At 39.9% G+C, this 22,602-nt stretch overlaps 1 protein-coding gene and 1 long non-coding RNA gene across 12 annotated transcripts in view; both read left to right on the top strand.

Moving 5' to 3' along the window:
- Positions 1-1,575, top strand: part of IARS1 (isoleucyl-tRNA synthetase 1) — a 114,232-nt gene extending 112,657 nt beyond the window's left edge. For all 11 annotated transcript variants that reach the window (XR_003993877.1, XM_030502278.1, XM_030502279.1 and 8 more), the window contains one exon: positions 947-1,575. Coding sequence is in view for 10 of the 11 variants with exons in the window: in XM_030502278.1 (XP_030358138.1) it covers positions 947-1,029 (83 nt within the window). In the remaining variant the exon portion in view is untranslated. The remainder of the gene's footprint in view (positions 1-946) is intronic.
- Positions 1,576-1,628: 53 nt separating this feature from the next.
- On the top strand, positions 1,629-2,385 carry LOC115614869. The gene is made up of 2 exons (XR_003993878.1): positions 1,629-1,728; positions 1,885-2,385. It is a non-coding gene; the product is annotated as an uncharacterized LOC115614869 (long non-coding RNA).
- The last annotated feature ends 20,217 nt before the right edge of the window (positions 2,386-22,602 follow it).

Genomic DNA, 22,602 nt, shown 5'->3' with positions numbered 1-22,602 from the left:
TTTGTTCTCCAGCTGTGCCTCCCAGTACTAAAACCAGTCTGCTCTGTTACTGGGGTAGTTTGCTTCAGTTGCCAGGCACTGGGAAGCACGGAGCCTAGCAAGCATCTAACTTCTCAGGAAAAATGCTCCATAAGGTGGCAAGGATAATGAAAGATTTCCAGTTCCTACCACTTTTGCAGGTGACTTTCTGCAGCCGCAAAGTGTGGTTACTCTGTTTGTGTTTCGTAAATAATTACAAACCCTGAAACAGCCTGTTGGAAGTATGCAATATCCTTACAAGAGGTTTTGTGGTGAGACTTTATCCTATTAGTGTTCTGAACTATGTGCATATAGCTATGAGAAGACTTAAGGAACTGATCTGGTATGGTATGAAATTCCTCAGGCATACTCTCCAAGATTCCAATGCTCTTTATTCAGCAGATGCTACTACAATCCTTGCTTGAGTATAAAACTCAAGTTAGTGTTTGCATGTTCCTGTTGTGCTCCTTCCCATATAGGCTCTGTATTCTGTTGTATATTCTGTCAGAGATGGGATATCAGAGGCACTGGATATCTGTATGGCCATTCTGACTGCTTTTCAGTGCGTGGTGTGGTATTGTTAATATTGGCTTCATATCATTGCATTATAATGTGATTTTTCTGAACTAGATGATGTTCTGTGTGGATGTGAAACTGGGAGCTGTGGGCTGACTTAGGCTTTCAAAAAAATGCTGCTTTATAACCTAGAAGGGTATCTTGAACCCTTCCAGCAGCAATCCTGCCTTGTGGTGAGCCTTCCTTTAATACACTGTGCTTGAACAGGAGGGAGTTTTGAGCTGAGCAGTTTTTGTCCTAGTTCCATTTTGATTGAACCAGCAGAACTATCTGAATAGAAAGTGTGTGCTCACAGCCCTACGTGTATGCAAGAGCACTAACTGTGTTCTGTTTCTCTGTTTTCTTGGTTTAGAGATCACAAAGGACATCTCCATGAAGAACTTGAACACGAAGACCGTGTATGTTCATGTTATACCCACCACAGCTGAATGTTGAGAATTCCGGTTTTATGAATAAGACCCTGTAGACTTTTTTCCCACAAAAACTGAAGGCAAATTAAATGAGTAGACTTTTAGATGAACATCCGAGTTGTGTATGGTACTTTCAACATCTCAAGTTGCACACAGGATGTTTTCTACCAGTGCATGTCTAATATGCTGCTCTTTGGGTTCAAATACAATGTATTTTCATTATGTTATCTTATGATACTGTAAAAGCTGTTCAGAAAAATGTCAGAACTACTTAACCTTAGATATCTATGCAGTAATTTGCCTGAAAGAAATGGGACTAGTACCTCAGCGATGCTGTTCTCTGCCTGTCCTTTATGCAGAGGGCATCTTTGCTTTTCTAAACCATGGGTTACCTACAAGGCTCTACGATATATATATATCTCCCTCATGTGACAATAGCTTTGAAACTTATTTAAGGGTTACCCTTTTTTGTTCATTCATACTAGCTGGATTTTCATGAAGTGTGTGGCTGTTGGTTTAAAATACTTCCTAATTTCAACACCTGAAACAATAAATTTGCTTCATCTCCAAACTGTTGTTTCCCTGACTTCAGAGTACTTTGCTTCCTTACGTTTTCTAAAGAAGATAAGGCTTGGCACACTGTGTAGATCAGGAAAACCTGCAGAAGCTTGAAATTTGAAAATGTCCAGACGGAATGCCAGTGACTGGATTGTGACACTGACAGGTTTGGAGGGGTTTGTTTAAGGTTTGGGGGAGGGTTGTTCACTTTGGTTTCAGCTTTCAAAGCAGTTTTAGTTTTAAATTAGTGTTGGGGTTTTAGTTTTTATTAACGGTCAATACAACTTGCCAAATGTTTTAGCGTGAACTTGTGCATCTATAGGCAAGTAAAAGAAGAGTTTGAGGATGGTTTTTGACTAGTTAACTTAAACTAGAAACTTAAGCACACTTAAGTTTCGCTGCGTTTCAAGAGTGTTGTTAATCAGTGTTGGAACTCGCAGTGGTGCAGCGTGCTGAACTGGAGAAGGTACATGTGCACACAGCTGCCTTCGCTGCTGGGCTGTGGTCAGCATCCTAAGAGCAAGATGATGTACCCTGAGAACAAGTGTTTAGCAGCAAGCAACGTTTGGTGAGAATAACAAAGTCTGGCTGAGCATGTTTTTCCATTGCTCTATGTTTTTCATCTTTACACTGAATATAAACCAAAGCACTTTTGTGATAACACTGGGTTGGTGGGAATAACTATAAATAAATGTTCTGTGTAACTGCTGTGCTCCAGTGGACCATACCAAAACTGTAAGTACTCATTTGAAGTAAATTGAGTCTCTGGCATTCAGCTTACATGGAATTATTTTTATCAGTATTAAAAATGTTGGTGCCTGAACCTACTGAATCACTGGCCTGTTCAGTTTAATGAAAATGGGACATTCCCCTCTACCTTTCCCTAAGTCAGCCTGCTTATCTTCTTATTGACATAGTGACATGGAAATCAATTTGTATTGGCTTTTCTTTGTCACATTTACAATGTCCAGGTTATGTCTGCTGTGAAGGTAAGATTGCTGCTGTTCCTAAGCTGAATAACTTTGCTTTATTATTTATGGAGAATAAATGAAGGTGGAAATGATTGCAATCTAACCTTGTTATTAATGAGACACTCTAAGGGATAATGTTACTTGCATTTTTAAAGTTATGTGGAGTTTAGCATTTTGTGTATGTGTATTTTATTTCGTAAGAGTGTTGCAAGTTCCATGCAAGGACTGGATTAGATGTGATACACACACACACACACACACACACACACACATATATATACACACACATATATGCATGTTTTCTAGGGAATTAAAACCACAGCCAAGATTTATAAATTCAGTCTGAATTACAAACAGAAAAAGACAGTAATCTTCAGCAGAACCCTTTTTCTTTCTCAAATAGATTTATAACTGCTTAATGTAAAAAGAGCAGAAGTGCTTCTTGTAACCTTAGTGCAATAATCTCACATTTCACATGAGGTAGAGTTGAATTGGGTTTCCTGGATTTTCCGTAAATGACTGCTTAATGCTGAAAATGAAAACTGGCCTTTCCCTTGATTTGATACCTAAGCTTCCTCTGTGAAGGTATTCTGCAGAATGCGCTGTTAAAAGAGGCAAAGGCATGCTGATAACAAGTACAGTCAGAGGGAAAGGATTTAAATTATTCACTCACAGGAAAGGAGTGACGGAAAAGTATTGCTGATAATTCTTTATGTGTCCCTTAGTTCTTCAGGCCCTATGCAATCAAATAAGCTTTAAGATGAAGTTATCAAAGAGAGCACTTTAGTTTTGTAGACCTGAAATTAGCCTGGTTAGTTTGTGCATGAGGCCGCATGAAGGCTGCTGTGTGAGCATAACTACCTGTTACCTGCTTCTCGGAAAGTGGTTGTGGAATAACAGAGCTTTTACTGTACTCTGAAGAGTGACCTGAAAACCAAGGGAGGCCAGCCATCGTTTCAAGAAAAGGAGATGATGATGGACTTCAAACTCAATGTGAAGCATGGGGGGGTTGTTTGTTTTTTGTTGGGGTTTTTTTATCCTGTTTCACCACGACTTCATATGCAAACGGGGCTGGAGGTATGCTTTCCTATGGGTTTCTGGTCTTACCACAAAAAAGTGAGACAAAACATGGCCAGAAAGACAGTGGAATGTTGAACTGTTTTTACAGAGTCTCCACAGCATAGGTAGGGTACACCTGTATCATAACACTTGTGCTGGGACACCACCTTAATGGAGGGGGGGGCCTCTCGTGGCACTTCAGATTTTGGTAGGGATGTCTCCTAGGTTTGTCTTGATGTTATCTGGCTGCATTTCCTTTATTTCAGTAAAATACAGATAGATATTCCTGTTGCTTGAGCTGGAGGTGAATGGAAGCACTCTTTAAGCAGTGTAAGAACATACTCCCACTCCCACGGTGAAAGTCTCATTCCAGGTGGCAGTGTGACACAAAGAACACTCTTCCAGAGGCAGACAAAACTCTCCTCCTTGTCAAGGCATATGTTCAGTGAGCCCTACATCTGTATTTAGAGAAGCTGACCCAAGAAATCCTTCAGTAAGATCTGTTTTTCCTTTTCCAAGCTAGGCTTGAACTTGAAAGTAGGAGGAGGAATTTTTCAAGGGAATTTTTCTGTAGGGCATCCAGTGTAAACAACTAAGTTGAAGCTGTTGTCTCTTCATGTCCTCGATAGTGCTTTTTTTCTAAGATATTCTTCAAAGAGAGGTGTGTGTTATATGGGCAGACAGCTACCCTACCTCTTTCTTTCCAGGGTGATGGACTTAATTTCCAGGGTCAGAAATAGTGTGTGGTGCTCGCTGGTGTTTTCCTCGCCCTGCTTCACCTTGGTGTCCTTTCTTCATGGCACACACTTCCTTCTTCCTTTTCCTTTGTCTATTTTGTTGTTATTGTTGCTTTTAATTTCTCAGCTGTGGCTTTATGTCCACATCCACATACTCCTCATGGGTTGTGATGACTGGAACAGAAACCAAAGTGTGCCCTTGCACTCTCCAGACTGGTCACATCACAAGGATGGAAATGCCCATAAATGCTATTTCTGTCTTTGGCAGAATTGGTAAAAGCTGGCAGAGGGGAATATTCAATATGCTTACGACAGGTGATGGAAGGAGGAGACCAGAGTTTATCAGAGGACACTGCTGAAAATGCTTCTGGGCCAGTTAACTTTACATCAACCTTTTACATAAGTTTGTAATTTAAAAACCAGTTTTGTTGCAGAATTAAAGTTTAATTTTGCTTTCAGGTGCTGCTCTGTTGGTTGGCTATGATCTCTTGCCTCTAAAACATACCGACAGTGAACGTCAGGAACAAGTTGTGACGCGTTTGGGTGAACTTGTGCTTTCTCTACCTTCTTTCTGCACATCTGTTTTTGGTAGTCCTTTTTTATTATTCTGGATAATGTCATTGCTTGAGAGTATTTCTCATGGGATCTTGAAGTGGGGAATGTTTCTTACTAATTTTTTTGATTTTTTTAATGCACTTGTATAACCCTATCTAGGTTGGACTTATAATAGTATCTTGGCCTGATGTGGTACTCTTCAGGATTTATATACTTCAATTAGCTTCCCTCTTAAATAGCTTGTTCTACAAATTAGGTCCCAGACCACTATTGCCTGTCTCTGCATAGAGAAAAGCACTACCTAAGCGCTCAGGACTGAGCTACACCATTCACTGTGCTCTGGAGGTTATATCCTTGAATTTGGCTGCAGTCCGCTGCCCTCCCGCTGTTGCCTCTCACCTGACAGCAATACAGCCCTCGCAGGCTCACTGAAATGTGGGCAGCAGCTAGTGACCTGCAAGGGCTGGACTTGCTGAACCAGCTTTTTGCTGTCAGGGAGCTGTAGGAATGGTACAAACCAGATCCGTTGTTAGAGCAGTATCCAGAAACTGTGGTGCCGCAGCTTAAAAAAGAAAACCAGAGACATCTTCCCCCTGCTCCCCTAACCCCTGCCATTTCCCCTCTTTGTCTCAAGCAACAGCCCCTTGAATCTCTGGAGGCTGGGTTGGGCTCAAAGTGATCTATCTGTCCTATTTCTACCGCATAGGAATTGGGCCACAGATCCTAACTGGCACCCTTGACAGTGCATGTAGCAGAAGGGCCTGGCCTTGACCAAGACCAGTGCCAGGATGACATCCTTGTTGGGCTTAGCAAGAGCCACCAGTGAAGCTGTGTGGACAGCGGAGCAACAGGGCTGTCTGTTCCCAACCAGTCCTGTTTCCATCTTTCCTCAGAGTAAGTCAGTGTAATGGTGGGTCAGGCTAGCTATACACCAGAGTGGTTTTATTGCCTTTTTCAGTTTTATTTTCCTTTTTCAGTACTACAGCTGAAACCTTGCATTTCTGGTTTGCTTTCATGCAGTAAAAAAGTATTGACTGTTGGTATCCTTCTGCTAGTAACTTCCTTCCGGAGAGAAGAATGGCTTTAAGGAGAGGAAAAATAAATCAGTTTCTCTTCATCCTGTTGTAAGTTGAATTCAGCTGAATGGCCCTTTGCAACTCAGAATCTCTGTTTTTCCTGTTGGCAAAGGTGGAGCCTTGGTATCTCTGTTACCACTGGGTAAGCACAAAGCAATTATTCAGTACGTCAAACCATTGTTTAGCTCTTTATCTGATTTCTGATGGGATAGACTCCACACTGATGAAACAGATTGAAAAAAGAACGTGTGCAAACGCCTAACGAAAGGTGAACTTCAAAACTGTCTCAACTAGTTTCCTTTAACGTCTTTCTTTCACAGAGTGAGCAGCACAGTGTCATCCCTGCACAGAAGCAGCTTTACAGCATGAGCACTGCTTGCTGAGTTAATTTTACTCTCGCTGTGCTGTGAGTGGTGGTTCACTGGGCTTGGGGGAGGGTGTGTCTTCAATTATCTAATGTTTTCTCCACTTAAAATGTTTATGTAACAAATATAATTATAGCTTTTATGTAATTGAGGTGGGGAAAAAAGGTTCCTATTTCAGTATGTCTGGGTATTTCAGTTAATTTCCAGTCTCTGTCTGCACAAAGGTCTAATCAGGGGTCACAAAGCTCCTCAGAAGACTTCGAAGGTTCCTTGTAGATGCAATTAGAATAAAATTGCCACTAAAGAGATTAAACTTTTTGTAAGACTTTGTTGGGTCAGAGATAAGGCAGTTCTGTCTACATTATCCTGATTTTGCAGTGTGTTCCACTTCTCTTGAGTGTTCAAAACAGTGCAGCTGAAATCTTCCAAATAAGCAAAATGCACCCTGGCATGTAATAGTTGCTATATTTGCTCATGTACGACAGCTGGACAGCTGTGCTTAAGGTACTGCTGTGGAATATCATTTGTAGTATACCTGAAGGACAAATTCCCTTTAACTTTCAAGTCAGCAGTTTTGCAAAGCTGAAGACTGTCAAAACTTAGAGCCTGTGTTCTGTGATTGATAGTGCTGGCTCACTTAGAGCTTCTGTGATTGATAGCACTGGCAAACCCTGGAATCATGGGATCTTTGGGACTTGCATTGCTTTTGGATAGCTTATGCTAAGTATTGCAAGCGGGAGGAGGGGGGAATAGAAACAGCATGACAAATTTAATGTAGGAGATCTTATACTGCAAATCCTGCTTATGGACATGGTGTAGTCCAAACAGGGATGAAGGATCCTGAATATTCCTGAAGATAAGTGAATGTAAAATGAAAAAGAATAGTTGCTTCCTGTGTAAACTGAACAAGCCAAAAAATAGGCTTATGCTCTTAGAAACAAAGAGCTTTACAGTTGGTGAGGGAGTTGCAATGGATTAGTAATTAAACAAGAACTAATAGAATCATAGAATCATAGAATAGTAAGGGTTGGAAAGGACCTTAAGATCATCTAGTTCCAACCCCCCTGCCATGGGCAGGGACACCTCGCACTAAACCATGTCACCCAAGACTCTGTCCAACCCGGCCTTGAACACCACCAGGGATGGAGCATCCACAACCTCCCTGGGCAACCCATTCCAGTGCTTCACCACCCTCACTGTAAAGAACTTCCTCCTTATATCTAGTCTAAACTTCCCCTGTTTAAGTTTGAACCCATTACCCCTTGTCCTACCACTACAGTCCCTAAGGAAGAGTCCCTCCCCAGCATCCTTATAGACCCCCTTCAGATACTGGAAGCTGCTATGAGGTGCCCACACAGCCTTCTCTTCTCCAGGCTGAACAGCCCCAATGTTCTCAGCCTGTCTTCACACGGGAGGTGCTCCAGCCCTCTTATCATCCTCGTGGCCCTCCTCTGGACTTGCTCCAACAGCTCTATGTCCTTTTTATGTTGAGGACACCAGAACTGTACACAGTACTCCAAGTGAGGTCTCACAAGAGCAGAGTAGAGGGGCAGGATCACCTCCTTTGACCTGCTGGTCACGCTTCTTTTGATGCAGCCCAGGATACAGTTGGTTTCTGGGCTGCAAGCGCACACTGCCGGCTCATGTTAAGCTTCTCGTCAACCAACACCCCAAGTCCTTTTCTGCAGGGCAGCTCTGAATCTCTTCTCTGCCCAACCTGTAGCAGTGCCTGGGATTGCCCCGACCCAGGTGTAGGACCTCACACTTGGCTTGGTTAAACTTCATAAGGTTGGCATCGGCCCACCTCACAAGTGTGTCAAGGTCCCTCTGGATATAATAACATCATACTCTTGCCAAACAACATAAGGACCAAAAAAAGCAAGAGCTGGGTTGTGTAAACAAGACTGTCTGGAGGATGATGAAGTAATCTTTCTACTCAAGTCCTGATAAGGCTCCTACTGCAGCACTGTGTCTGATTTTGGGAACTACGCTGTGAGGAAGATGTTGACCATTTAGAGGGAAGCCCATACAGACAAGCAGGAATAAGGTCTGGGAAACATGACCTGTGGGAAAGGTTGGAAGAATTGGCATGTTTAGTCTACAGCAGAGAAGAGTGAGGGTGAGATGTGGTAAGTCTTCCAATAAATAAACAGTAATTGCAAAGAGAATAGTCATGTACTAGTTTTCAAGAGGCTTGCAGTTAAATTGGCTGCAAATTTAGGTCACACATGAGGAGAATGTCACATTTGCAGTGCCTGATCCCATGGTGTAGGGTGGCACAGGGTGAGTGGAGAATCCACCTCTTGCAGGGAAGGGTGTTGGCTTTGTGACTGACACGAATTTTCAGATAATGTGCAACACTTCCAGCTCAATTAGAAATGCAAGAAGGGATGAATAAAAATGAGAAGCCTTGCAGATATGGAAGCTTCTTTGTTTCAAAAGTGGTTACAGAACTGAGGGAAGATCTTTATGGATGCTTATTTTTCCTCTTTGGTCAAAATGTAGCTTTTTACTCAAAAGGTTCTAATACACAGATTTTGTTGGAGACTGTTTTGTTCTTACTGTGTTTGCCTATTTGAAGTACACTAGGATGGTGCTTAGGGACATGGTTTGGTGGTGGACTTAGCAGTGCTGGGTTAATGGTTGGCCTTGATCATAAATGTTTTTCTCAACCTAAATGATTCTATGGCTCTATGAAGAGCCTGATTATAGAGTAATCAGTCCCTAGAATGGGTGGCCTAGGAAGGTGACAGGTTTTTCATCAAGCACAGATGATGGTTTAAGAAGGGGTTGTGAGAAGGTGTCCAAGGAATAGCTGGCATCTACATTGTTCTTCATGGAGCTGGGGGTAAACTGGCAAACCCCTCAAAGCCTTTTCTGACCCACTTTTTACACTTACTTTGTCACCTAAGAAAAAAATGAGTTTTCAAAAAATTACTGACCAATTTCAGCCTGTCATTAGCTAATTATGAAAATTACTGTGGAGAGAAGAAAATCAACTGTTTACTAGTTGTACATAGAAGACGTACCTTAGGTGACTATAATAATGTGTCCATCATTTTAACATCTGAACACTTCTGTGGTACCTTGAACCCTTATTCCTTATTTCCTTTTATATTTAACTGTGCTAAAGTCACCTGAAAGCAGCATGCCAGCACAAATGCTGCTTAGGTGAGTCAGACCTGCCTTTGAATATACATAGTAGGCTATTCTGTGTGTAGTTTATCAGCTATTATATGTATAGGCCAGATACACTAGTAGACTTTGCTGGCAATACTACCTTCAAGAATCTGTCATTCAGCAGATGTTAACTAGCATCTAACATAAACCATCAACTCTGTAGGAGAAGTGAAAATGACTGTATTGAAGGCACAGAAAGGGGGTTAAAACAACAACCAACACAGGTTATATGTGTGTATGTTCATGATGGGTGCTTACCCCAAAAGGGCAACAGAGAGAACAAACTCAAACTGTAACGTTTAGCTTCATCTGCAAATCATTGTGTCTGGTCGATTTGGGAGGAGCTTACTCCTGATCTTAATTCTCCAAATGAATTAGCACAGACAAGTGTCTTGAGTTCCCCTTTACCCTTCTTTATTTTTAAATGTCTTTCTCAGCTGCTTTGTCCTCCTCTCAGTGGCATCAACTTACAGTTCAAAACTAACAAAGCAGAGTAAGTGGTCAACAGCTACAGGAGTTTCTATTTTCTGCACCCTAAAATTAAATTAAGGAAAAATTGAGTATCTCTTTGAAGAAAAGTCATAAAGGAGCCATGCAATGTCTCTTATACAGTGATAATGCAAAGATATAATCACTGATGATGGCATGGTACCAGAACATCTGTACTTGTCATGTTTCGAGTGTGTTGGTCAGCATCGCAGGGTTAGGATTCTTTTCTAACCTATGTTCTATGCTAGGCTTTGTAATACTGAGTTCTGAACCTCGATTTTGCAGAAGGCTTTGAATCTCTTCCACTGCGTGGATGAGTACAGCCACTGCCCTGTGAACCCCTGATTTCTCTTTTATCATTCTGTGCATTAGCCAGAAACACCGGCTATTTCAGGCTATACCTAAGCCAAATAAGATGTCTTCCACCAAGGAAACCAGCAAGGAACCATTAACATTCATCACTTTCAAAATGGAAAAATCTACAAAAAAGTACTGCCAATGTAGACTTAATGGTCTGTGTCCACATGACATTTTTCTGATGGTATCATCAAATACAAACACAGAAAGCACATCAAGAAGAATGACGGCAATCTTACCAAAACTGAGTTGGACAAAATTGTCAGATATTCAGCACTGACCTCTTATTGTGTAAAAATACTGGTTTCAGCTGGTCTCTTACTGAATGCACAGGCCTCTGATTAGGGTGGATTTCTCAGGACATGTGCTAACCAGAAGTTGCACAGCACAACACTGTGGATCCCAAAGCATTGTTTCCCTTCTTTGTATTTCTCTGTGATGGTACCTTGCACACTGTGATGTTGCTCCCCAACTGTGAGCATGTTTTGGCATCAGACTGCACAGTGGTTTCACATTCCTGCCCTTCTATTCTAGTTTCCTGTGTATGGGCTCAAGAGATTATTAAACATAAAGCTGCGTTTCTTAAGCAGGACTTGTCTCTGTGCTGAACCTGAAAGGCAGGAACATGGTGCCTGCTGCCAGGGGGTCCAGTCTTAACATCTTTTGTTGTTGTTGTTCCCATCACTGGCACACTTTAAACTTCTTAAGAATGGTAGTCAGGACACTTTGCTGTTTTCCAGAAAGGAGTTTTGCAGCTGACAGTCCTATAGTGCCTTATCTTTTTAAACATTAAAGTTCTCTTTGAAGATTCTGTTCTCAGTCTGTCCAAAGTTAACTCCTACTTTCAGATTTCTGTTGTGATGTGCATGAGTTGCTAAATGAAACTGTGACTTTACTCTTTAATTACGTCATGCATATGAGCAAGTAAGGTCATTAAGGGGGGAAAAGGTCCAAAACCATTATTTTTTTCAAGGCAAAATATGCTGATTATTTTGTAGGCTTGTATTTTTAGAAGTTCATACATTACCTTGAAGCCTGTGAATCTTGTCCGCCTTTGTGCTTAGCTCAGTAGCAAAGTATAGGCTCTGTCTGCTCTATTCCTCCCAAAGCTGCCATTCAGAACCTGAGTCCAAATTAATCTTTGTTATATGATGTCAACACAAAAATGGAGAAACTGACCCAGGAGTCACAAGCAGCAGGTTAATGCTTAAATAGTTTCCATCATAATAGGAGAGGAGAAGAGAAAAGGAACGAAGTCGTAGCGAAGTGAAAGACTTTCACGCAATTGTATATAATGAAGAGAAAAAGACGGCAAGGGAACAGAAACAGAGAACGTGTAGTCCTTATTGCAAGATTGTCTCCTTAAACAGATGGTTGTAGGGTGTTAAAAGTTGCAAGAGGCCAAAGTAATTTACATGGGGCAACAATATCAAACAGTTTTTATACTCCTATGTAATAATATGCCTAAAATATTTCCAATTTAAAACTTTTTACATGGAATAGGAATCACTTTGAAAAAACGTGTCATTACCTTCAGAAGAGTTCCTGAAATATTTCACAGTTGTAGCTAGTGGTTCTGTGTTATGGCGTTTTCCTGTATTACACTGGATATTATCAGTTGAAGACAGCTGCAGCAGGGTTTCTCTTTTTTGGGGGTTGGTAATATGGTAATCTTACGGTAATCTTAAAAGAAGGCAAATGAATTCCACTTTGGGGTTCTAATCAAGGGCATAGTTGTAAGGTAAACAGTTTTCTACCCTCTCATGTCTCTTACTACAATAGTCCAGAATGGTTCAGGAATTTTTCCAGCCACCTTGACTATATTCCCTAACCTGGAAAGACTTCCTCAGAGCAGTACATTACCTCTGTTCACATAAATGTGTTAGTGCCACTTATAAAGGGCAGATGTTCAGCATGTATTTCAGCAACGGAAAGCTATCTGACACTGCTTGTTTCCAGAAGGAATTCCTCCCCAGTGCCAGAATTTAGAACACAATGAAATCAAAGTGTGAAAGTGGTGACACCGGTTAGTGTCAGTAATAGTTGAAGTAGCCATCTGAGCGGTTTTATTGCAGTGTAAAAGCATAGTTATTCAGTTTTGATTTCAGCATCACAAAGCTTGTAACCCAGACTCAGACTTCCCATCTGACCATTAAAAGTATGATTTGTAATGGAGAAACTAGAGGGAGGCAGAATGTAAGAGATTGTTTTAAACTGGAACTCAACCATTTCTTTGCTTCCATAATAAAGATCCTAGGCCCTGTGTTTCAAAAATAAAGCTGTACCCATCTGTACCTTTGAGCTTAGCAGAAAGCCTGTGTACATCTGGAAGAATTACTGTCTGTATTCAGTAAGGTGCTCCGCTTCATCAGCAGACTGTTGCGTTAAATCCAGCTTTATCGTTGATTTAATGGTTGCACTTAATGATCTTAAAGGTCTTTTCCAACCTAGTCGATTCTGTCATTCTTTCAGCTGGACTTATTGTCATGATGAAATGGCTAATACTAAAGCCAGAGAAAAGCTGTAATGTATTACATTAATTCAGGGGGGGCAAAAACAGAGAATGTGATACAACAGGGTGCCTTTGGGAGGAGAAACTTGTGTAGCTGTTGGTCAGACATATGTAACTTGACCAGGAGTTTATACTTTGGAAACCAGGAATTCCATAATAATGCAATACAATACAAGGATGAGTACAAACAAAAGGGTGTCCAGGTGGAGATACAGGTTTAACCAAGGAAAGTGAATATTTACACCAAAAATAAAAATATTTTTTAGTTTAATTAGGGAAGGTCTTAAGGATTTAAGGCCAATAGCAAGTTCATGAGGATTTGAGACAAGAACAGTGGTTGCTGGTATGTTTGCCCCTCTCTGTGTGTCATGGATAGGCTATTTTTCCTATTATAAAAATGATACTAAAAATCACTTCCCATGGCTCATCTATATTTACTGTTTTGAGAGTGAACAGTATAACATGTTACTCATGTTGTCACTCTCCCATTCTTTGGATAAAATAAAGAAAACCTAGACCTGAGCTGCCTTTGGCAGCTGAAGCTGAAACTTAGTCCGGGAGTTTTCTGCAGAGCAGAGTTGAATTAATGAAATAACTTTTTTACATCTCAAGTACAGCATCTAGATTGCTGACTTTGGAACTTCCTAGAAATATTGAACTAAATATGATTTGTTTCAACTTCATAAACTATTGTCTCTATTCCACAAATACATAAATGGAAGCAACTCTTACCATTGTCTTGCTAGGGATGGCGAATTGGTGCAGCAGGATACATATTTTGATCTTTAACTTTCATGTTCTCCATGTTTCCTATGTGAGAACAGGAAAGAAAGCACAGAATAAAACAAAAATATTCTGTTTTTGTGTTACTTATATATTGCTGAACGTGTGTTCTAGCCTTAGTATCTCTTCATCTTCATGTAATTTGCTTTCTGCTGTGGCTAATAAGTGGATCGAGGTCTAACATTAAATGGAGATGTAACAAATATTGGAAAAGCGGAAGTGGAGCTGGAGGATGAAAGTGTTGTCATGAGCTTTCTGGGGCACTTAAACTTGTCAGCAAACCCTGAAACGGAAAGGCTGGAAGGGCTGGACTTTTCTGTCCCCTCCTTTTACCTCTTTGTCTCCTCCCTCCCATTTGCTCAGCTATAAAATGCTGCAATGTTTCATCATCACTTTAACAAAAATTGGTACGTGGAAACATTTGTGTGGTCTTTGTTCATTCCTATGCACAACATGATTTATTGAAGGTTGTAGCTTGACGAGGTAGCATCTGAATATACGAGCACCACTTTTCCACAAGAAAGGAGGGTTTGCTTGTCTTTACCCACTTTAAAGTTGAGTCATTTCCTATAAATACACCGAACATAATGAGGATTTCGGCATGAAACAGTCTGTACCAGCATTTTAAGAACCAATTTTGTATTTTTTTTTTTTTTGTACACTTGAAATACATGCCAGGCTAATCTTAGAATGCCTTTTAAAGCTTAGCAAGGTCAAATAAGTGCTTTGTGCAATCACACACGTAAGTTGTATTTAACTTTTCATTAACTTTTCAGTGTGCTAAAAAATATGCATAATTCATTTCCCTGCTGTTTTTATGTAACCATATGATAAATGGATAGGAGAGGGGGAAGAAAATGAAAGATTGGTGAAGCTTTGTCATGTATGCCTACCACTGAGGAACCACTCTGACTGCCAACTCGGAGCACACCACTGCATAGCTTTGTTTTTATTCAGATCAGTAAGTTATATAATTAACAGAATATTAATCTATACGAAGAACATCTACTTGAACACCCCCTTATAACTGTAGAACTTTGCAGTAATTACTGCTTTCGTATAGACTTTCTGATTAATATGTCATTGCAGTTCATTAAAAGTAATGTGCATACAAATCTGTGAGAAGTTTTAAGGAAGGGATGAAGATTTGCTGGTATCTTTTTGCTGTGCTATGAAAGGTGATTGCTTTTCCTTTATGGGTTTCCTCTCGTATGATGAAGCAAACTTTTGGGTTTTTTTTGTTTTTTGGGTTTTTTTCAAATATATCTTCATACCTGCGTTTGCTTTCTTTGGTCTTACATAACTGAACATACACTTAGGACTGTCCTCTGTGCTTATATGCAGATGACAAGATGATCATAGTGTCTGTGCAGATACTACTTCACACTGTATGAGTTGATTCACTGCTGCATCTAAACCTTTAATGCCTGCCTTAGTGCAGAAATTCCTGGATTTTCCTTATCGAAGCTCTGATAACAAATGAATCAAATGTGTATTTTCAATTTTGCCAATTGTTGGAAATTAAATGGAAAAACAACTAATGAATGTTGGTTTAACCAAGTAATAAACCAGAGACAGTAGAAAATTAAAGTGGAAGCAGTGATAACTTGATTTACAAGACCTAGCTCTGCCTGCCTCCTTCTGCTGACAGAACAGTCTAGCTTTGGTACCTCTATTCTGTGCAAGTACCTCCTTCCCTTCCTCAGCAACAGAAAAAGTAAGGAAACGCTTTGGAGTAGTTACAGATATTGGTGAGAAAGTCTTGATGCTCATCCCAACCCGTTCATTCCTGGAGAAAACAAGTCATCCAACTGTGAAGAGGAGGATTTCTGAAAGACTCAGGGACTTTTCAGTCTTAGTAGTCCCCCCAGAACTGTCCTAGCCAAGCCTTCACGAAAGGACTGGCAGACCACACACCATGATTTTTTCTGATGTTATTCTAGCTTTTGTTTTCCGACAGATCCCACTTTGTTCCTGCTTTTCTAGGCATAATCGGGACAGCTAGCTATGTGTAATAACCTTTTTAGTTGCCACATTCAGGAAATACGGTACATCAGATTATTTTTTTTCTTCTGTTATTTAGTTATTCAGCCAGAAAATTGTATATTTTGGTGAGATATATAAATTGCAATGTAATATATAAAAGTAATATTTGCCTCATTAGGCAGAGTTTGTAAATGAGGATAGAATATGCATCAGCCCAGAAGCAACAACAGACTAATAGCAAAATACCATTTGCGTAGGCATTGCAGAGACCACTAAACCATGCACATTTCCTCTTAAGAGGATACTTCTCCCAGTGATCTGTTTGTGTTAGGATATCACACACACATACACACACACATATATATATAAAGAAGAAAGTTTAAGCCATCTCTTAAGAGGTAATTAAATCTTAAAAGTTTAGGGGGTGGGTGTCTGGGCGGGATATTTTTCTGCAACGTATCGGCATTCTGTGTCAAACACCAGTAGTTTTGATCCAATTATCACAGCAGATCCTAGAAAGAAGGTAGTATTTCCAGGATCAGTAAGTCTGGAGAAACTTGGGTTGCTCTAGAAAAACATTTCAAAGTAAAATTCATCCTTATGTTGATCCATGATTAATTAAAAGTTGCATAGAAAGTTAGATTGAGAGATACTGGGATCTGCATGCTCTTTGTCAGTAAGTTGTTGCTGACAAAGATCAAGTTTAAAACTTCAAATGACAATTTTCATAGCCATTGTTATTCCTATGAAGAAGTCTCATTAAATATGTTTGATTGGGGTGGTGGTGGAGAGGCCAATTTAATTAATCCATATGGAATACAGAGGAGTTGAGGCTGGAAGGCACCTCTGCCCTCCCAGCTCAAACAATGTTCAATTACAGCAGGTTACCCAGGACCGGCTCCAGTTGGGTTTTGAATATCTCCAAGGAAGGAGAGTCCACAATCCCTCTGGGCAACCTGTGCCAGTGTTTGGCCACCCTCACAGTAAAAGAAAGTGGGGGTTTGGGCTTGCGGTTTTCCATTTCAGGTGGAATTTCTTGATACTCAGTTTGTACCCACAGCCTCTTGTCCTGTCACTGGGCACCACTAAGAAGAGTCTGACTCCATCTTCTCTATTCCTTGCCATTGGGACTTTAGCCACATGAATGAATTCCCCCAAGCATTCTCTTCTCCAGGCTGCACAGTCCCAGCACTCTCAGCATTCACTCGAATGACAGATGCTTTGGTCCCCTAACCCCCTCCCTGGCCCTTTACTGAACTTGCTCCAGTAAGTCCTTGCTTCTCTTGTACTGGGAGCCCACCAGTGCCTGGGCATGTGCTCTGGATGTGTGTCCCCACTGCTGAGCAGGGGCACGGATCCCCTCCTGTGACCTGCAGGCAGCCCAGCAGCCTGGCTCTCTTTTTCTCCCATCAATACAGAACATTTTAGATTTTTTTTCCTCTCTTATCTGGGGCAATCAGTTGACACTTTAAATTTATGCTGATGCAAATAAAATCAGAATTTATTGTCTGAGAAAAATGAGAACTACTATGGAAAATAAGAAAAAAAGGCTTGTCCTTTTTCCATCCATAATGTAGGCCATGTCCACACTTTTTTATCTTCTTGCTGTTTGCACTCATCACTAGAATGCATGTCCAAGATAATTAGACAGTTTGGATTTGATTATAAAACAATATAAGAGATTAATCCTATTAAAGTGACTAATTTAGGTGTGTAGTCACCTTAAATTCCTCTCCAGATAGTGAAAAGATGCAAATGATAATACTGAAGAGGTCTTAGGAGACCTGGAATGCCATCTGGATGTATTTACTTCTCTTTCCATTGTTTTATATATGTGTGTGTATATATATATATGTGAGTACACACACACTAGAGTCTAAGAAGGATGCTCCAGACTTCGGCATCATGGTTCAGTAAAGTGAATATAAGCCTATGTGATCATGATGATATTAAATGTACAGATAAGATCCTGGTAAGAACTCACTCTTTCAAGAATTAAAGCCTACAGGTGAGATAACACACAAAGGTTACATGACAAGAATGTGAACTATCTTGCTGCTGCCACTTCCATACGCAGTTAACCACAGAAACTACTGAGTCAGCACATTGTATCAAGGATGCTGGTAATTGTGGGATTAATTTGCAAGTAGTTTGTTTGGAGGTATCTGAGTCTGTTCACATACGACAGGAATGCTTCTGTTCATCTCACCTCAGAGCTCATTTGTAGTGATTGCAGAGAGATTCAAAGTGACTATTTATAGAGTGCATTGGAGAAATAAGTACTATATTCATTAGCTGGAGTTTTGGCCAGAAGCTGAAAAAGTGAAAAAGCAGACTTCAATACTGATAGATTGCAGAGCAGCCCAACAGCATTGTTAACTCTCTTTAGCAGTGACATAGCTCTCCTGAGTGGATCCAAGGGCTTCCTGATTGTTTTTCCTGGCATCTATGATCACTTGCTTAAAATGCATATTGGCAGATTTGCCTTGCCCTTCTGCTGGTTTTTATTAAGTATGAAAGGTAAGGGGGCTTCCCAACAATATAGCACAAATTTCATTTACCAACTTCAGTGCAAAGAAGGTATTTTAAAATACTGTTATTCTCAAGGCAAATGGATTATTGTTACCCCAACAGGAGCAAGCTTAATGTGGTGTTTATCCAGTGACCACTGGGACCATGGCTAGATTCTGTCTGCCTTGCTGAATCCACTTTGATTCACAACATGAATCTTGTGTTATTGATATAAATTTTCTTTTCGACATTTTTGTGCAGTATTGTTTTCTGGAAATTTCTATGGAAATCATTGATGACAACTAGTATTTACATCGATTATTCTGTTTTCCCTTGGGAAACTGCTGTAAAAAGTGAGAGGTGACTTTTAAATTTATAGGAATGTCAAGACAAGTTTGCCAATTCTCAGCTTGTTTTCCAGTACTGACCTTTAGATCCGGCTTTGTTTTTACTGCTTTTTCGGATATTACTCTTGCTTCTGAAATGACCCACATCCCATGTCCAAGGATTTGATTATCTTTCACATTCAAAATCTTTGTTACTAGCACTAAGGAATATGCAATCTGGGGCCCATTTCACTCTATTGGTATTATTTCTTGAACAGCAAAGTCAAATAGTTGACATATTAAAAGAAAAGAACCATGGATTCAAACTTAAACAGGGGAAGTTTAGGTTAGGGAAGAAGGGAAGAAGTTCTTTACTGTGAGGGTGCTGAGGCACTGGAATGGGTTGCCCAAAGAAGTTGGGAATGCTCCATCCCTGGCAGTGTTCAAGGCCAGGTTGGACAGAGCCTTGGGTGACATGGTTTAGTGTGTGGTGTCCCTGCCCATGGCAGGGGGGTTGGAACTAGATGATCTTAAGGTCCTTTCCAACCCAAACCATTCTACGTTTGAGGACATTATTTGTGATTATGACTGCTGTCCTCCAAATACAGCTAAAAGTTGGTTTTTTTCCTGAACTGTAAAATAATTGTGCTGTGATTAAACATTCAGTAATTCACTGTTTTTTGTTTCTCACATCTACAGTGTTTTCAGGTGGTTTAACTCAACACTGTGTCCTCTTGAGCATTTTTCCTCACGTACTTTCTTGTGAGTAAATAAATACAACAAAATATGGGAGTTCTTAAAATGACTCAATTTTTACTACAACTTTAAATTTTGCCAACTGATTTCTCAGTGTAATCTGTGGATTAGATGTTATATAGGAGTTTGGATTTTTTTTAAAGCAGACTTGCTGCATAACTTCAGAGGATTGCCTCAGTGTGTTGCAGAAAGGTCTGAATATTGCAAAAAGCTCTTTCTCACCATTTACCCAATGCATATAAAAGAACTTTGTGACTGCTAGTGAGTTCAGAGGTAAAAAAAAAGATATTCTGCCCCCATTTACATACATGTATTTGGTAGATTATGACAAACCAAATCAGATTATGCATCTGGCAAACCGATTTGTGGTTATTCCAGAAAATACACAATCAGAATATTACGTTCTTTCCTTTCACCATATTCTGACTGGTTTTTTGTTGTGGTGGGTTTTATTTCTTTTTTCTCAGGCTTCTTGTTGTTTGGGGGGGGTTTTTTGTTTGTGTTTTTAGAATAAAGGTGTTGTGGACACATCCCTGATGCCACAGAAAATGACCTTTTCTGTTGTCTCTAAGTGCTTTTGGGGGCAAGTTATGTCAGCTTTAACAAATTAATTGCAATTTGAGAATTCTTCTTGCCAGGGAAGCACCAGATTTATTTTACAGAAAAATCATTTGGTGACTTGTAGTCAATCTTATTTCTAGTTAGGGTGCTAACAAAGTCAGCTTAGGAACTGTGTCTGGCCTATACAGCTGCTTCCACACCAGGTGGATGCTAAAGTCCTTCTACTTTTTGCATAGCTGAAGCTGGGCCATATCAAGGTCATTTCACTTAAGTACAAATATATGTGTGCTTTGCACTTGACTGTTTTTGCTTTGATACTGAATTACAACTGTGACAGTTGCAGAATATCCCAATTTACCTAATAATATTCTGCTCAATCTTTTCTTCACACAAAGCAGAGGGCAATTTTTAATCTTCCCCTAGTCTCCTCCTTTAGTGCATGTAACTTTCAAATGTTAAATATAAAAAGAAACTTCCTCATGCTAACTGCTATAAAACTTCATGGCAATGTCACAGAATGTGTTACTGGCAGAGCCTTTGTCTGTCATTACTTTTGCTCTTAAAAACAATAGAGATTTAGGACTGGTTGGCCTTTCACTGGGAGACTGTGATGTGAGGGTGTGAAATTACTGCAGGAGACGGCACTGGCGATTCACAGGGATATGCTTTCTGCTGTATCAGATGCTGGACTTATGCCATAGCTTGGTGGCATATGATACCATGGGAGTTTTTTCTTGATAGCAGTTAAGGCTGGGTCTGGGCATTCTGGTAATTAAATGTCTGAATTTGATATAAAAGAGTAGCACTTCATGGCTGTGAGTCAAATATAAGTACTCCAGCTACCCTGCCTGGTCCTCATATTTCACAAAGCTCTGTGCTGCTATATAACAACTCCTCGTACAACATTTCTGCCTGCTTCATAAAGAATGATGACAGGTTTTATGATTGCACTTTGTTAATCTACGTGCTACTACATTTTTGGCAGATCATGTGTTCTTCACTTTCATTCTTAGTGTTGCCATTTGGCACCAGCATCACTTCAAAGGTAAACTCTGTAAATGCATGAGGATTCCTTGGGATGGAAGATGTTCTCTGTATATGATATGCAAATATCAAGTTATATGCTTTAATGCATATATCTAGTTTTAGAAGTTTCACAAAGGATGCTGAAATATGAATAGCTATTTCATTTTAACATTATACAGCTGAAGCTGTTGAACTTGTATCCATTATCCCCTCTTTTTTGAAATATCCTTGAAATTCCTTCTCCATTTTGTTAGTGTGGAAATTAAGCTGTAGATTGTTGAAATTATGTGCAGCTGAAACCCGAGAATGAGTGTCTGACAACTGTAATTTACTATTAGATTATTCAAACTTGAGGCATGCATAGTGCCAAGGTGTTTGGTGATTACATGACCTCTTCTCCTTTACATTCTTTTGACAAAGTAGATTAACTCCATGATGCATATATTCCCCCATTAACCAGGAAAATTAGGAAGAATTTGAAGGAATGTATAAACCTCACCTTATGTGAAAGAATGTGCAATGAATTTAGGGAAAAACATAATGCAAATGGTCCTAATCTCCAAAGCATATTGAGAAGTGTTAAGATAGTAGATTAGTTGGTGCTGTTATTGTTAACATCTTGTCTTATTATTTATGTTGCAGTATTATTAAAGCCTGTACATAAGAGGTTGAGTTCCTGAGATACTGTAGTAAAAGATCTCCGAAGGAAAAAGGAGATGCTGAGACCTCTGTCCTGTACTCTCTATAAAAATACGAGGCTATCTTCTAAAGCTGACAGAAACTTAAGGAATTCTATATGATTGTTTGCATGGGAAAAGATTTTTTTGTAGGCAGGAAATATTAAAATGAAGAAAGCTGCCCTGTCATTCATTCTTTTTCTCAAGTGATAAACAGCCATGTACCTCTGCTATTTCACCATGATTTCAAAAATCATTCGTAGGGGCTAAATACCTTAAGATGGAGAGTAGGCGAGGAGAGTAATCATTTGTTTGTACTGCTCTGGTGTTATCAGTCCCAGCTGCAGTAGCTGACCAGCTGTGGATGTTATGATGTGACAAATTATATGCTTGGAGACTATCCTTCTGTGTACTATTTAAATCCTGAGCTCTGCACTGTGATCCCTGGTGTTTAACAGGTGTGGCTGCGTGTGGAATTTAGAATTTTTGTAAAAACAGTCTGTAGGATGTAATGTTTTTATGCAGCACAGAATTATCAGCCAAATGTGTCTGCATGCAGCTAGTAAGAAGGCGCATCTAATGCTTTTCAAACGGTACTCCAGTCATCTGCTTTAAATAATTAATAAGCACAAGCTGAAAATAGCACCACATTTACCTAATGTTTGCGTGATTATTTTTGTAAACATTTCATTCAGGCTTTCTCTGCCATCCTTCTAAGCATTGTCAAAACAGAAATGCTGCTATTCTTGATTGGTTTTTCTCAGTTTGTTTGATCTTCATCATGACCCAGAGGGATGCAGCAGGGGAAAGCACCAGAAATGTTGATTCTCAGTTGACAGTAAGCATGTGCTTTAAGACCGAATGAGAAATCCAATCTAGATACTTGTGGAATAGTCACAGGTTTCTAATTTTTTCCAAGGTTAGTAACTAAACTACAAGTCTGTATTTCACTAATGAACTTGTCTGAAAGCACTACAAAAATACGGTCACAGCTTCTCTTGGTTTTCAGTAAGTTAGAAATAGTTTTAAAAGATGTGGAGGGATTTGTACTTTTGTTATGTTGGCTGCCCTACTTTTTTCTTAAGTCCTTGCTGAGATAATGTTAAGACTGGA

The sequence above is a fragment of the Strigops habroptila genome, chromosome 11 (assembly GCF_004027225.2).
Source record: "Strigops habroptila isolate Jane chromosome 11, bStrHab1.2.pri, whole genome shotgun sequence".
NCBI lineage: Eukaryota > Metazoa > Chordata > Aves > Psittaciformes > Psittacidae > Strigops > Strigops habroptila.
This window is presented reverse-complemented; position numbering and strand designations above follow the sequence as displayed.